Source organism: Podarcis muralis, chromosome 7, assembly GCF_964188315.1.
Source record: "Podarcis muralis chromosome 7, rPodMur119.hap1.1, whole genome shotgun sequence".
NCBI classification, from domain to species: domain Eukaryota; kingdom Metazoa; phylum Chordata; class Lepidosauria; order Squamata; family Lacertidae; genus Podarcis; species Podarcis muralis.
In genome coordinates this window covers 41,772,346-41,788,586 of record NC_135661.1, presented here as the reverse complement: position 1 = coordinate 41,788,586, position 16,241 = coordinate 41,772,346, and the positions used below count along the sequence as shown (strand labels likewise).

Sequence of the window (16,241 nt, the reverse complement as noted above, 5' to 3'; positions counted from 1 at the left end):
TCAAAACAAGACGAGGTAGAGGTAGAGAGAGGTGTGTGTGTGTGTGTGTGTGTGTGTGTGTGTGTGTGTGCGCGCGCGCGCGCGCATAAAACCACCCAAGCAGTTTAAAACACAGCAGCTTAATGACAGGGCAGAATCTGCAGCTGCTAGAATGACAGGCAAAAAGGCAGGTTAATGATCAATCTTCCACAGATGGATCTAAGGGCAGCAGTTTTCAGATTACCACACACTGGGTTTAAATTGCCTTCTGCCTTCTGAAGATTTCCCCACACCCCCAGTTTCGAATGAGCATTGGATTCTCCCTTCCTACAGTAACCAACAGTGAAATCTTGCACTGCGCTGGTAAACAACTGCTGCATTCCACTCCAAAGATAGCCAAGCTCGACTGACCCAAAGACTGCCCATAACATGCTGTTCACTTGCATCTTAGGAGAGATGTTGGAATGATTTAATATTTGGAAGTGTTCCCTAAAATGTTTTGGTGACACAAAAAATGCTAAAGATATCTTTCAATAAAAAACCAGAGGCCTACCTCCTGGGAATAACAGATTTGGATATTCCACAAAAGAGGAAGGGTATCTTTTTATATGCGACGGCAGCAGCAAGAGTTTTGATCGCAGCAAAATGGAAGAGTAATGAAATCCCCTCTATACAAGATTGGATCCAAAAGCTGACAGAATATGCCGAATTAGATGGTTTATCAGAAAAGAGAAAGAATAAATCAAAACAGGAATTTGTTTCTAAATGGGAGGTTTTTAAAGAATATCTGAAAAATATAGTAGTTTAAATTCTGTTGCAGCATTCGAGGAACTTCAGTAATAGTTGCTAGGTAGATAGAAGAAATTAGATTTATTGAGAATAAGTTTAATTATGAAAATGTGTATTGGCAATAAGTAATATGAATTTGAAATATGGAATAGACGGGAAGTTGGGTCTTTAGTGTTAAGACCAATAGATGTTTTATTGTTTGCCAAGAAAATTATGTGTCTATGGTTATTTTTGTAATTTGTGTGTAATTTTGTATTTGTGTTTTTTGTGTGTGTTTTTGTTGTTGTATAAATAAAGATTAAAAAAGAAAAAAGAAAAAAAATGTTTTGGTGACAGATAAAGGAAATGTAGAATCTTCTATTTATTTCTCTAGTATTGTGGATTTCCTTTACCCCATAAAACTGTGGTAGGGAGAAGTGCCATTGAAGTTCATTTCCCCCTCAAAATAACATTACTAAATAGCAGCCAATGGCAGGAATGTTGAACTTGGGCCCTAGTTTTAAACAACAGTTCAACCATGGAGCACCCTTGTAGCTAAGAAAAGTCCTTTTACCTCTACAAAACAGAATGACAATTTTCACAGTATTGTTGCAAGGATTTAATTGTTAAATATTGCAACCCATTTTGCATTCTCAATACAAGACTAAACCCTAAAAGCCTAGATTCAGGTAGACAAACTTAGTTGGTCTCTAAGGTGCTACTGGACAATTTTATATTTTTATTTTTTATTCCTAAAAGCCTAGACATCAGATCATAATAGCTTACCTTGGAGCAATCTGGAACTAAGAATTTGCAAAGGCTTGTTTCAGTATTTTTATTATGAGTGCTGCGAGCAGGATGCATAATGTTTTAAAGTGCTGCTGTTTTTAGCTGTATCACTGGGTTTTTGAAAAAATAAACAATTCTTTATGTTTTAAAGGAAACTGCTTATTTTAAGAGTTTTATGTAAGCTACCTTGGGAGGGCTTGGTGGCATATCAATATTTGATATAAATATTTAATATAGAGAGAAATAAACAGTCTCCCATAATTACTTGACATTTGCCCACTACCACCATCTGGACCTCCATAAAGAGAAAAGGCTTTCTTCTCACAAAGTCTACCACACACTTTCTCTCCTCCCTCTGTAACAGCAGCAGCCATATTATTCTCATTTGAAAGGAGCAAAAAGGACTATGGTAGCCTGTGTGTGGCTTTGAGAAGCTGCTCTGTTCCTCAGTTTCAAAATGGCCAATTTCCTGAAGGCTTTAATATTAAACAGGCCTCTCTCTATGCCAGGGGTGAGTAACCTATGGACTGCCAAATGTTGCTGAACCACAACTCCTATCATCCCTTACCACTGGCCATGCTGGCTGAGGCTAATTTAAGTTGAGTCTGAAAACACCTAGAAGCCACTGGTTCTCCATCCATGCTCTATGCCCTGCAACCCAGTCAAGTTTCAGAAAGCCATAGCTGCATCTTCCAACCACCAGAAACAGAGGAGTCAAGGGAATTCAGAGCATACGTTAAAAGCATTCAGTGTGGCCTAACTGAAATAGCATGCCAACCACTAAATAGCATGTGTTTAAACTGTAGAAGCAGGCAGACTACATGACACAATACAGATATACAGAAAGGAAGAAGGCATACAGCTCTAGGAGGGGGAATTTGGCACCTTCAGTCAGATCCATGACTCAGCCAGCAGCTCACAAAAAATCAGGCAGGAGATTACAGCCAACAAGAGCAAAGACAGAATTTTTGGAAGCTTTCCCTGCTGACCAACTGCAGCAGCTTTACCATCACTCAGGTCATTTCAAAGCCCTTCTACTATGGCTCCTGCTGCTGAGACACCCCATCACCAGATTTAGTGATCTGAAGAGTGCAGAGCTTAGATTTGGAAGAGCTCCAAGCCCTTGTCTCAACACAGCACCAAAGAGCTGCCTGGGGCCGCATTAGTGAGAAAGGATTTCTAAAATATGTTCTTGGCCTCTGCTTTCTTGTTCCATTCTGTCTTGGCTGCATCATACATAATTATATACAGAATACAGTTGCCCAAAATGGGGAACGGCCAATGTTTCTAGCACACTTTGGAGGCTGCTGGGTGTGGCATGGGGGATGAGAGGAACAAAATGTGAGAACTGTCAGAAGTGGGAAATATCAGGTAGACTATGGACTGTTCCCTCAAAACAGAGTGTGTTGTATCAGGTATCCCAAACAGATTACACTTTTTTATATAGAACAAGGCAGGAAACCATCTCAGGAATTCTGTGAACCAATAAAAAGATGCCACCTCTACCATTCTGTATAATACTGGTCTGCCTTTTAAAACAAACACATCACCAACATTTGTGCTTTGCTTGCAGCACAAAGATCGGAAGCTTCAACTGACTTTAAATGTGGCAGACTCACCTTAGTTTAGAGATTTTTAAGCAGACATCAGGGATGCTGCAGTGTGCTTTTCCCACCAGCAGGGCTTCATGACCTGCAAGGTACCTTCCAACTCTATGATTCTATAAACCTGACTATTTGAATGGGTTCAAGAAGTATGATATTTGTCCTACAAGTAATAAAAAATGATAGTGTAACATGAGCTTGAACACTGTGTGCAGGCCATGTTCTCCATGTCACGCTAAGTGGGGGAAATGCCTTTGTTTAGCATTCTGAGAATGTGCTTCTAAATCATCACACTGAGATGTAAATAATGCAGCTTAATAATAAAGCTGCTTATTTCTCCTCAACACATCAGCCTTCCTGTGTGCCCTACATGTTTTCAGCTCAAGCTGAGGAGTGGGAGTGACTTCAAAAACATTTCCAGTGAACAGATGCCTACTAACTGCATCTTACCACTAGGAGTGGAGGAAAGAGCTCTGGAGGCTGCTGTAGTTTATCACATGAGTGGACACGGGAGTAAGATAAACAAGAAAGAAGGAACCATGTGTAATCTGTCACATCAGGGAAATAATGGACAGAACACATAGCCCACTTTTGGACCATAAGTGCAACCATGCATTATTCATACACCAGAAGCAACAGCCATACAGAGTTGCTTCAAGAGCAATCTCCACCCAGAGTTCTTCTAATCCTGAGGTATTCCCTCCTTTTTCAAATGTCATCAATGCCAATTCTCTCTTTGTAAACAAATCAAGTGCTGAATTCACTTTGGGTTTTTTATTAGTACAGTGGTACCTCAGGTTAAGAACTTAATTTGTTCTGGAGGTCCGTTCTTAACCTGAAGCACCACTTTAGCTAATGGGGCCTCCCGCTGCCGCTGTGTAGCAGCTGCGCGATTTCTGTTCTCATCCTGAAGCAAAGTTCTTAACCTGAGGTACTATTTCTGAGTTAGCAGAGTCTGTAACCTGAAGCGTCTATAACAAGAGATACCACTGTATTTATTAAAGATTTTCTTGTGTAACAATCAAATAAACAACAACAACAACAACTATTGTTATCCCAGGATCAACAACAACAACAACAACAACAACAACAACAACAACAACAACAACAACAACGATTGTTATCCCAGGATTAGCAGCCATGGAGACAATGGCTTAATCAACTCAGATGGCAAACAAGCACCTCACTCTCATATGTCCATTTATTTTACAAGTTTGATTTGTCATGATTTGTTCTTGAAGTTATGGAATCTAAGGACTTGGGCTTTACTGACTTAATAAATGTTGCAGGGCGGGGGTGAAGGAGAAGTTGTAGCATTTGTTCCCTTCTCTAATGTGGGTTGGGGCAATTTTTAAAAAAAATGAGACCTACAGTAGTTTTGTCTGCATCTTTAAGGGGTCCACAAGTCTGCTTGCTGTGCTGAGTGTTCCATCAGCCCCTGTTTGTGATCAAATAACTCCAGTCTTCCTGTACAGCTTCAAAAGGTCTGAAATATTCCCTGCAGTTGCACTGTACAAAGAAGCACAGTGCAACAATGGGGGAAACCCAAGACCCCACTCCAGTTCTAAGTTGGAGAGGACAGTTCAGTATTTTGGGTGTCAACACTAAGAGGACCCTGGCAGCCAGGAACAAAAACTATCTCCTGCTCTCCCTCCCACAGTTCCACATTTGGAGCTAGAGCAGGGAACAGGGAGTAGTGAACATTGCAGCAGTTACATTGGGCTGTAGAAGCCTGATGCAACTGCAGGTATGATTGCTATCCCCCTTCTCAGGTCCAGACATGAAGCTAGGGGTTGTTTCTGACCTCATAAGGTCAGAGACCAGAGGAGGGGCACAGCATCCTGGCAAGCATAATTTTTGGCTTGGCTACCTAGACATGGCATAAATTGTGGATCACTGCTCACTTGCCTTAACACACACAACCCTGCAAGCTTACACAGCAAAAATCTCATAAAAATGAGGGGGCCCACAAGCAGCTTAACACAATATTGGCATAAGGCCCCTACACAGCACTGATAGGGAAAGCAGGATGGGGTTGGTGCTCTTCCTCCTACTAACCATGACATTTGGGAAACTTGTCACCCTGAAGGTGGCAACCTTACATTCTGAGGACTGACATGCCCAACATAGTGGCTTACAGCTAAAGGCACCTCTAATTCCCAGTATACCTGCTGCTATACTAAGGGCTCCACCAATTTCTACTGTGATTTTTAGGGACAGAGAAAATCTAGCATTAAGTGAGACTTCCTAATTCCCACTTTATATATATTTAGAAGCAAATTTTACACTTGGGGGGAAAAGAAGTCCTTGGAGACATTGAATCACAGAGGCAGCATTTTCACAAACAAGGATGCACTATGGTAGCTTTCACCAAGCTGGTACACTCCAAATGTTTTGGACTACAACTCCCACCCATCCAAACCTTCCAGAAGGCACCAGCTTGGGGGAGGCTGCATCATAGGAATGATTAGTCACCTGTGAGACACATCTAGCCATGTTGATAACTGCACTCAGCAGAATGGGGCCAACTGTGGCTTCTTAGTGCAGGCAACAGTAAAAATACATCTGACAACAGCCTTCCTGTGTTGCCCACTATTTATGCAGCACACTCATCATAAGAAGCAAAAGGTGACAGATGTACTTTACTGCTGCACTGTTTTGGTAACACAACACAAATTCATTGAGATGGGAGATGGGGGGAAAGAGAGAGAAGTGCAACTTAATTCCTCCCCCCCCCCCAAAAAAAAAAAACCCTGAAAGTTATAAATTGGCAGCTATCAGAATATTGCTTTGCCCCAATACCAGAAACCAAGCAAAAAGCAGGAAAAAAATGGACATTAACATGGTATTAAGTTTGGGGGGGAGTTTGCTGGAACTCTATTTGAACCAATATGTTTGGACTGACCAACAAATGGAGCTCTTCCTCATTCTTTTGGCAGGGGTATTGAATGTCAACCTCATTGCCCTAAGCTCAGCCTAGAGGAAGACTGCAGAACATGCACTCAAATTATTGTACAAGAAGATGGAAGATTTTAGCATTATTTTCCACAATATTACAATTTGACTGGCATGAGTTACTCTGGAGGATGTTGGGTACATAAAACTGAAGGTGGCTTCTCAGATCCAGTTGCCAAATATGTCCATGGGTCAAGAAAGTGAATGTGTGCAGCTAAGGGGGTGAAGGATTATGCGAGCTGTAGTCTAAAACATATGGAGGACAGCAGACTGGAGAAAGCTAGCATAGACCAAAACAAGAAGAAAGCACTGTAAATTGCCCCATTCCTCTGGCAAGAACAAGCACACCTTAGTGCATTTCAACAATGCCAGAAGCAAAAACATTCAAGTGTATGATAACTACAAATGTAGTTATCTGGCACCACTCCCTCCTCCTGTAAACTGCCAGCCACTGCCTGCAAAACAAACAATCACCACCTTTTCAACTGTATCCAATGTTCAATTACCACCATATTGATATCCCTGGCACAGATTAGGTACCTGCATATGGTGTGCAAATGTTAAGCAAATGGCTTCTTCTTGGTAGTGGGAGTCCATTGTTAAACTATAAATTTGGGTTCCTCTTTCCAACAGGACCCTCCTTACAATTTATACCAACATAACTTTAAACTTTAAACAGTAAGACATGGCACAGAGAGAAGAAAGTGTAAACTGATGTTGTGAATTCAGAATTTTGCATAGCAAGGGCTCAAAAGTGTAGTAAATCCAACTATTATGAAACATTAAACTTCCTAATGCATACTATTTAGGACAGTCAGTGTGTCACCTTATGCAATATGTCAAAAGCACATGCTAGCATGTCATTCAGAACAGCTTTCTTAATAAGTTAATTAAAAAAGTAATTGGAACCCTTGAAGTCAAAAGCTTCTATCTATCCAGTGAGGCTGACATTATTTTCTTTGTAAAATTTATATGCTGTCCTTCAATATAATCTCAGGATAACACATACAATAAAAACTACGTAACTCAATTTTAAAAATCAATAAGCACAGAACATCAGATAAAAACTAAGCAACAAAATAAACACATTTTAACAGTTAAATTCTGGGAAACTAAGGAAATAGTTGCCTAGTGCCAAAAGAAAGCAAAATAGGAGCCAAACAAGCCACTTGCAGCAATAATTCCAGAAATAGGGTGTCACCACCAAGAAGCTCCTCTCCCCAGTTGCTCCCCACCTCAGTTACAATGGAGGCACCCAGAGGACTGACATTCCTTCAGAGCGGCATTCTCCAACCTAATGCCTCCCATATATTTGGACTACAGTTCCCATCAGCCCCAGCTAGCATGAATATCCTGGCAGGAGGTTATGACAGTTGTAGGCGAAAACATCTGGAGGACACAAGATTGAGGAAGGCTGCTTAAGACCTTAGCATTCCTCCTGCACCATTCCACACGGGAGGCCACATTTTGCAAATATGAAGTTATTTTAAGTGGTTATACCCTGCTCATTAGCCTAAGAGGCTCTCAGAAAGGCTTATAAAAATCAGCTGTAAAACAGTCCCTTACCTGTATCCGAATCTTTTTGATCTCCATTTGTTCCAACAGTGAAAGGTAGCTTCCGTTTTGTAGTTCTCTCTTTCACCTCCTTGCCGCCATCACTCCGGTCCAATTTTGGAGTCTTGGTTAGAGAAACTTTATCTTTATCCTAGAAGGGAAAATAAGAGATCTTCATAAGAATCTAATATTTGCGATCAGCAAGGCTGTTTTTGCTAAGCAAATTTATAGTGCCAGAGGATATTCAATAGACCTTACCAAACCTGTTTGTCCATAGAGAAGCACACATTTGCACATTCCCAGAAGCCAAAATGGCAGCTGCAGGACTTTCCACCACCAATGGATTGACCAGACTATTGATTTAAATGGTACCCCTGCAACATTTTAGCCTCGTAGAATGGTCCTGAAATACCTGATTAGGTAGCAAGTGTGCTACATCCAATATACATGTAATGGATGGGGAGTGGGAATCAGCTTGGCTGTACTCATTCTGGCAGCAATAGGAATCACTGTGATTCTGAACATGAGTGGTGCAGGCACCACTGAATATTGTCTGTGCCATTGCCTACAGTGGGCAACACTATTTACATCCTCTCCATTGCTTAGGGTTGTTGTTTTAATAAAATAAAAATATTTACTGGCTCTTTTCTTCTCCTGAAAACTTATTTGGAGCTTATAGGGAGGAAATACATCCTATGATTTAAAAAGTGAAATTCCTTCTTCCAAAATGGCAGAGATTTTCCCTGTGGCACATAACATTGTGAGCTCAAACTATTAGAATATTCTGGCAGCTGACCAGCCTGCTGCAAAGCTTCCCAGCCATTTATAGGATCACCCTTCCTACCAGAAAAAAATGTACTTAAAGCATATGTTCTGTCTACATCAGCTTGTAATCTTGTCCCCGCTGTGTGCAGGAAGGGATGGGGGAAGGAGGAGGGGGGAGAAGGATGGTCAGTTCTCCCACCAGAAGGAAAAGATGGTAACAATCTCCTATGAACATCCCACTTCAGTGAGTGTTTCACTCTTCACTGTCACTGTGGAATCCCATTAAATAACAATGGCAACTCTCAAACCTGTTTCTGGTTTTACATCTGGGTGGGGAGACAGCTTTTTAAAAATCCCCATAAAGGGAGTATACATTTTCTAAAATCCAAATCTGTTAGAAGCATCTACTATAATCTTAAGCAGCTATGACTGAGGCTTGAAGCCTTTTATGGAAAACCTCTCACACATACACACATATTCTTCCTCTGAGATTTCGGAAGCTCTTGGTACCACAGATCCCTCTCCCTCAGAATGAAATGCTTCAAAATAACCTACTAAATGACCTACTGCACCATGTACCATTGCATGTCTTATAAACTCAGAAATTTTAAGGATGCCATGAACAAGAAGTTACAGACCAATGATTCAAATATCTATCAAGGACCTACCAAGGCCTTATGTCTGTTTATTTAAAAGGAGTCTTTTGTCAAAGTTGTATTCCATATGATGGCTACCCTCATTTCTGATGCATATGCAAGCACCATTTGATGGGCCAGAGCACTTGTAAGAAACCTACATATAAAAGTGGTTAGATCTCCAAAAGAAGACTTTGCCAAGAGCTTCACTTTCACATCAACCGAGCTCAGTTAGTGTTCTTGAATTTGCATTTGGAAGCTTAAAATATAAATTATTTTATTAAGCTTGGCATGTGCTTGAGTACTTTTGCTTTTTAAATCAGTGAGAGTTCTCTGCAATGCTGCTCTTGTAGCAGTCAGACTAGAACTGAGTAGGAAGTCACTTGTTCTAGCACTAGAGGCAAAATGTCTTATCATTCAGGAGAGGAGATATGAGTGCCAGCACCAAAGCTTCAACTCTAGGATGTTTCTGGGATGTGTTTTGCACAGGCCATGGGCCCATTTGTTTACCTGCACAAACATCACCAAAAATATGTGTATGTGTGTCTGGGACTCTGTTTTACTTCAAGAATGTACCAGACCAAAGGGAATGCACTTTAATTCTGCTTTTAAGTAAACGTGGGTAATGGTATCAACAATTTATTCAATCTACTGGGATTGGGGGGAGAGACACAACACAACAATGCTGACTGCATCACTCATAAGATTGTGGCAGGTGACTCGAAGTCATAAGACCAATGAATACACATTACTCCTTCCTCTTTCTTGGTTATTCTCTGGCATGGACCCTGGATGGGGATTTTAAAAAATATGTTTTCCTCCACTGGTCTGTTCTATTTACTCCCCACTTCCTCAGAGTCACCAGCAACAAAAAGTACATTTCAGTCATAAAGTATTTGCCAAATGGGTTCCAAACTAATAAATCAGGAATCCTATGCAGTATGATCAGCTTCAGTTTCATACAAGAATTCTTAAACTGCTTTCATGTAACAAGAGTCTAACTCTGCTTTTGTGGGCAGTCAAGAATTAAGCAACATTCAGAAAGGGGGACATGCTATTAATATTTGTAAGTAAAAAAGAGAAGTGCCCTTATTAAAAGAAATTCTCTCATTGTTGAAATTTTAGGGTGTCAGAACAAATTTGCAAGAGCCAAAATAAAAACTATAATTTCTCTTTATGAACACTCTTTTTAAAAAGCATTCTCTAGCCTGTGAACCATTCGTAGGAGAGATGGAAGACACTATCTTCAAGGTTCTGACTGGAGTAGTGATGTACATCAGTGTACTGCACATATTTTCATATTTGTAGTTTATTCTGCCTCTAAGTTTTTAATTCATTTAGGGCAGAAAGGAACAAGATTGGTTGCAAACTGTGGAATTGAATAGCCAAGGGAAAAGGGTACAGAACTATGTAGGGCACTGAAGCCCTGCCTAAACCATGTACACAGTTCTCAGCTCCTACCCACCTTTCTAATCTCTCAGCAACAAATGGGCCAGAAACTTGACTGGCAAACTCCACAGTGAGACTCCAGTCTTAACACACACACACACACACACACACACACACACACACACACACACAAAATTTGCCTTTTTCTGATCAAGAAAAGCCTTAGGATGTTAATATGGGCAACTTCCCCGGCCCATCCTGACACTGGAAACTAACAACATTGTAAAAGTATTTTCCCACAGTGCAGGTTCTTGAAGAACAACCTTGAGTTAATTGAATCAATCACCTTTCCCCCAAAAATGTACCAGTACCTCTTCAAATACACTCAGAAATCCCATTTCAATCACAGGGAATAATAATATCATCTTCATAGTACATGTAGTCCTGGGAACATAAGTTGCTACAACTTTTACTTCTAGAACATGGAGAATGCAGAGCGCTTACTGAAGTACATAAGCATGTGTGCGCATTCCGTGATGAAAGGCAGAGTCCTAGTTAAACCCTTAAAACTGGGATTTCTTAAACAATAAACACTTATGTAGAAAGCTTGATGCAGAGAATCTCAGAACAGCAGTAACAAGGGGTCAATTGTGCTTGTGTATACAAGCCAAAAATTATAATTCCAGCATTGTTTGCTATTTAAGAATAAATTTCAGTGGGTGAAAATTCCTGGTGCTCTCTGTCTCTCATGAATAGAACCCTAGAAGATCCCTTCTGAAATCAAAATTGGATTTGTTATCCTGCTTTCCATTTTTTGCTCATAGTTTTAAGAAACAGTTATAAACTTGCCAAAGCAACTTTAATAATGCTTACTTCAAAAAGATGCCATGGCAAGTACCATATTTTTCCATGTATGAGACTAGGGGTTTTTTACCCAAAAATTTTTTTAAGATTGGGGCTCGTCTTAAACACGGGTAGTGCTAAGAGGTGTTTTCTTAATTTGGAGTCCCCCAAAATAGGGGAGTGTTTTATACATTGGGACATCTTATACATGGAAAAATACAGTAAATCCATATGCTAGGAAACTTAAGATTCATTGCATGTGACCTTCTGTCTGCCCCCTTCATATACTTTATTGAAACTTTTCATCATGCAATACAATAAAACAAACTAATGTGACAGGTAAAAGAAAGTCACTGATACCACATGGGCATTCAAGAGTAGTGCTAGGTCAAGAAGCACCCCAAGCTGTGAACCTGCATCTTCAAGGAAGGAGTATGATTTCATTCAAGGCTGGTTGTACACCTATCCATAGACCTACTGTTCCCCCAGATATTAGTCCTGTCTTGCACAGAGTACATTTGTTCGCTTCTATCCAGTACTTTATTGTCCCCAGACATTAGTTTCCTTCTATATGCTTTGAGCCATATCAGATGTCCTACTACATGTCTGACCCACTAGTGAGCAGCTACACATGTCACAGCACTATCACTTAGAAATGCCCTCACCTCCACGCCACCCAAAAGGCACACCTGGCCTCATACACTGTCAATACTGTGTTGCCAGGTGAAAAACGACCTTTGATGATGGTGGCACCTGCTGACTGAGTTTTGTTATTTGTGTTGTTGTTAATGCAGAAATTTTGCTGGCTGCTGCTACTGCAATACCACATTTTTGTTACTGTTCTATTTATATTTCAAATGTAATGTTCACCACTTTGAGGGGTTTTTGTAAAAGAAAGGTAGGGTGCACATTTTCGAAATAAAATAGAAGGGTGCTTGTACTTAATTATGAAGTGTAAAACACAGGCTGCAAGAGGCAAATTGTGTGGACAAGGGTGAGTGAGGAACTACTTGCCTAAGTCTCAACCAAGAAGACAAACTAGTTCACATGATTACTGAACAAGATAGGCTAAGGGCAACCAATATGGTGTTCATGGAAAACAACTCCCACCATTTCTGACCACAGGCCATGCAGACTGGGATGATGGAAGCTGAAGCCCAACAACATCTGAAGAGCATTATGTTTGCTATCCCTGGGATCGACTTCTACAGTGATTGGCCCCAAGTCCCCTTACATACCCTGTAAGCCACTCAAAAGAAGATTCCTGTGCAACTCCCCACAAACAATGCACAACATGTGGAATTTTGCTATTACAAGAAGTGATGGTAGCTGAAAGTTCAAAAGGATATAAAAGAGGATTAAACAGATTCAAGGAGGACAGGTATATTAAGCAGTTATTGGTCATGGTGGCTATATAGCAACTCTATGTTCAGACAAGGATGCTACTGTAAACCAGTGGCTAGAGAGTAAATATGAGAAAATGCTATTGCCTCCGTGTCCTACTTGTTGCTTCTTGGGGGCATCTGGTTGGCCACTGTGGGAAGCAGGATGATGGACGAGATAGAATATAACAGTGTACCAGACTAAGAATCTAACAGAAAATGATTGAAGTGCATGTATTATGAATTCCATAATGCTGAGCATTGGGAAAGACTGGTGACTTCATAACCTGTTTGTGTACTTTCCAGGGGCACCTCAGAGCCAGTGTGGTACAGTGGTTAGAATGGCAGATGAAGACCAGGGAGACCTGAATTCAAATTCCCACTCAGCCATGAAACTCTCTGGGTGGGTGACCTTGGGACAGTCATGACAACCTCATAGGGTTGTTTTTATAACAGGAACCAAGTACACCACTTTGTGTTCCTTGAAATTATTATTATTCAGACACAGGGCCTTCTCAGTAGTGATGCCCGCCCTGTGGAATGCCCTCCCATCAGATGTCAAGGAGATAAGCAGCTATCCTATTTTTAAAAGAAATCTGAAGGCAGCCCTGTTTAGGGAAGCTTTTAATATTTAATGCTGTATTGTTTTTAACACTCGATTGGGAGCCGCCCAGAGTGGCTGGGGAAACTCAGCCAGATGGGCGGGGTATAAATATTTATTATTATTATTATTATTATTATTATTATTATTGGCAAGGCAGGGTAAAAATGGATTGGAACCAATTCATTTGGTTGGCTACTATGGGAAAGAGGATGAAGGACTAGATAGATCTTTGGTCTAATCCAGCTGGTCAAGACAGCGGCATCACAAGTTTTATCCAAAAAGTTGAATTACTATTATATGCATGCTTGTGGGCAACACAATTCTGATTCTCTTTGCACTTCATCCAGGATGCTAGTTTCACTTTGAAGCTTAAAAACCAATGAACTTTCCAGTATGTTTTGAAAGCTTTGCATAACAGGCTGATGGAAATCCCCAATCCCAGCTGTGCTGCAACAAGGCAAGTTCCACAGTAACATTTTGGACTATAACTACTCAGAGAAATGTACAGCAAAGCTAAAAAGGTAATGCATTGCATCCCACCTCTCCTGAAGACAAAATTGTAAGCCAAAACAATTCCCAGCAGCATTTGCACCTCCTTTTTAACAACAGTCTGAAGTGGAAACATCCTTTAGAATGTAATGTTTCTTCTGTGGCTGGAATAAGTACATCAGATTATAGGCTCATGACGACGGTTAACACATGCTCTACAGATGTGTATTCATCAGTTTCACTGTGCTGAGTGTGTGTAGGGAATAGCTCTCACATGTAGCCCCAAACTCTAAAGGCTGATTCATATATCCTTGCAACACTGTGGTTGGGACTACATGAGACTGGAAATATATGAGTTGAGTTTCCATACAGGATAGCCAGATTGTGTCAACATTTATATTCTGCAAATTCTTGGTGCCCAAAGACTGCATAGCAACCATACAATCGAGCTGTCCTACCTGAGAAGCGAGCATAGCTCGAAGACCCCCACTACCTGTGCCTTTGCCATGCTCCTCATCCATGGCGTCTTCCTCTCTAATGAACCTTACAACTACAAACTCCTCAACGAACTGACCTTTTCAATGACACTCAATAAAGTGTCATGTAGATTAAAGTTGCAATTCACACAATTAATGAAAATAATAATCATATTTAAGTCAGCTTTCCCCCAAACCAACACTGCATTGCAGCAATGAAGTTCTCAGATGCCTTCAATAATAGAGCAGGAAACTACTGTTTAAGGTTGGAACCCTCTTCCCTGCCCTTTGACTCAATAAAACAAAGAAAATGTCAGGGTCTGAGATAATTTGCCCAACTGAGGCAAAGTGGAAAAGTAACAGCAAAATGAAGAGAAGCTGAGAAGGAAAAAACCAGTCACTCCATTGACTCAACTTGGTTGCATGTAACCATTAAGCCAAATTCTGTGAAATTGCAATGAGATCTCACATAATGGCAGCACTATTTTGCTGCAAAGGCTGACGTTTCCAATTGGACAGATATGTGTGTGATTGCTGCAGAATGTCATAAGAACAACTGAATTTAGGAGGAACCTAGAATGGTACTTCAGTCATGAATAAATGTGATCCGAACTTCTTAATCCATTTCTATCAGAGCTGGTATCCCACAATGCAGCTAGGTTCCAAAAATTCTTCACTCTGCAAGGACAACACAGGCACTTTTACTTCACCACCACAGCCCCTATCACTGCTTTCAGGCCCTTTGGCTCCACAAACGCAGTCTTGGAATAGTATTCACAGCAGAGTGAATCTGAGACAGCTGAAGTCATGAAAGCAGAGAGGCCTTTAGGAAGTGTTGACAAACACAAGATAAATTAAAAGCTATGCTCCCACACAGCAATCCCTGGAAGCAAAGGTCTAATGGCCAACTCCCTTTCCCCTTAGTCATTGTTTCAGCTCAGAGCACTCAAGTTAAATAGAAAGCAATGATATGTTGGTGCAGTCTCCTTCAGCCAATTAACTAAGCTCTAAAGCTCAGTCCCTTTGGAACCCTAGACTGAACACTTTACAGGTTGAGAAGTTCAGGGATAGGCATGCAGGGACACTCTATTCTATTATTCTTGCTAAACCTTGTCAAATCTGCACTGTTGTATATGGTGGGAAAGTCATTTTAATCACATCCAGGTTATTTTATTACAAAACTGGTTATTGTTCCCAGTGCTCCTGGGCCTGAAAAGTCGCAAGTCAGGACGGCTTCATATGACACATTTTAGCTACATTGGTAAATAGGAGCATCTTCAAATATTAATGTGTGCATACTGGCCCCTTCACAAACCCCAAATTCATGTAGGTAGGAAAATATGTCATGTATAATGTACCCTCACAGCTAATGGAATGCCTTTTGATTCACACTATCATATATAAACATCAGCTTCTCAGCTATGAGTAGGAGCAACAAAACCCAGCCTGAAGTTAGAACAGGTTTTTCTTCTCAGCTTTTATTAATTTTAAATTTTGACATGTAGCTTTATCTTTCGAAAAAGACACAGTAACTGAAATAGGGCAAAAAACCAAAGCAGAACAGAAACAAATCAAGTGTGCAGCATACTTTCTTAATGCAAAAGCCTTACACCACACAAAACTGGTATTTCCCTTTGCAACTTCCTGCACTCATAATTCCTGGGTTTCAGCTTTATTTTGCACAAAATGATCTAGGCCACACTGGCACTTTCTCCCTATGCCAATCAGTTAACACTAGGCAGCTATACCTCAACATTCAGGTCACCTTTTGCTACCTTTCACAACCATCTTGACAGATTCTAAGCTCTACTCTAACTCTAAAAGACAGGGTGGATATTCATTTACTGAACACCATTTCAGACCAATGCAGTGATGAATTCACTACCAAACAAATAAATCAACAGACGCAAGCAGTAGGTGAGGCCTAAAGACACAAAGCTTCTACCTAACTAAAACAATAGTTCACAGCTAGGAGTAGGATGAAGGTGGAAGTATCACAGCGTACCTTT

General features: G+C 40.6%; 1 protein-coding gene across 7 annotated transcripts in view; it reads right to left on the bottom strand.

Annotated features, from left to right (window-relative positions):
- The window catches only part of ANKRD11 (ankyrin repeat domain 11), a 185,045-nt gene that overhangs the window by 45,377 nt on the left and 123,427 nt on the right, over positions 1-16,241 (bottom strand). For all 7 annotated transcript variants that reach the window (XM_077931577.1, XM_077931582.1, XM_077931579.1 and 4 more), the window contains one exon: positions 7,662-7,800. In XM_077931577.1, the coding sequence (XP_077787703.1) occupies positions 7,662-7,800 (139 nt within the window). The remainder of the gene's footprint in view (positions 1-7,661; positions 7,801-16,241) is intronic.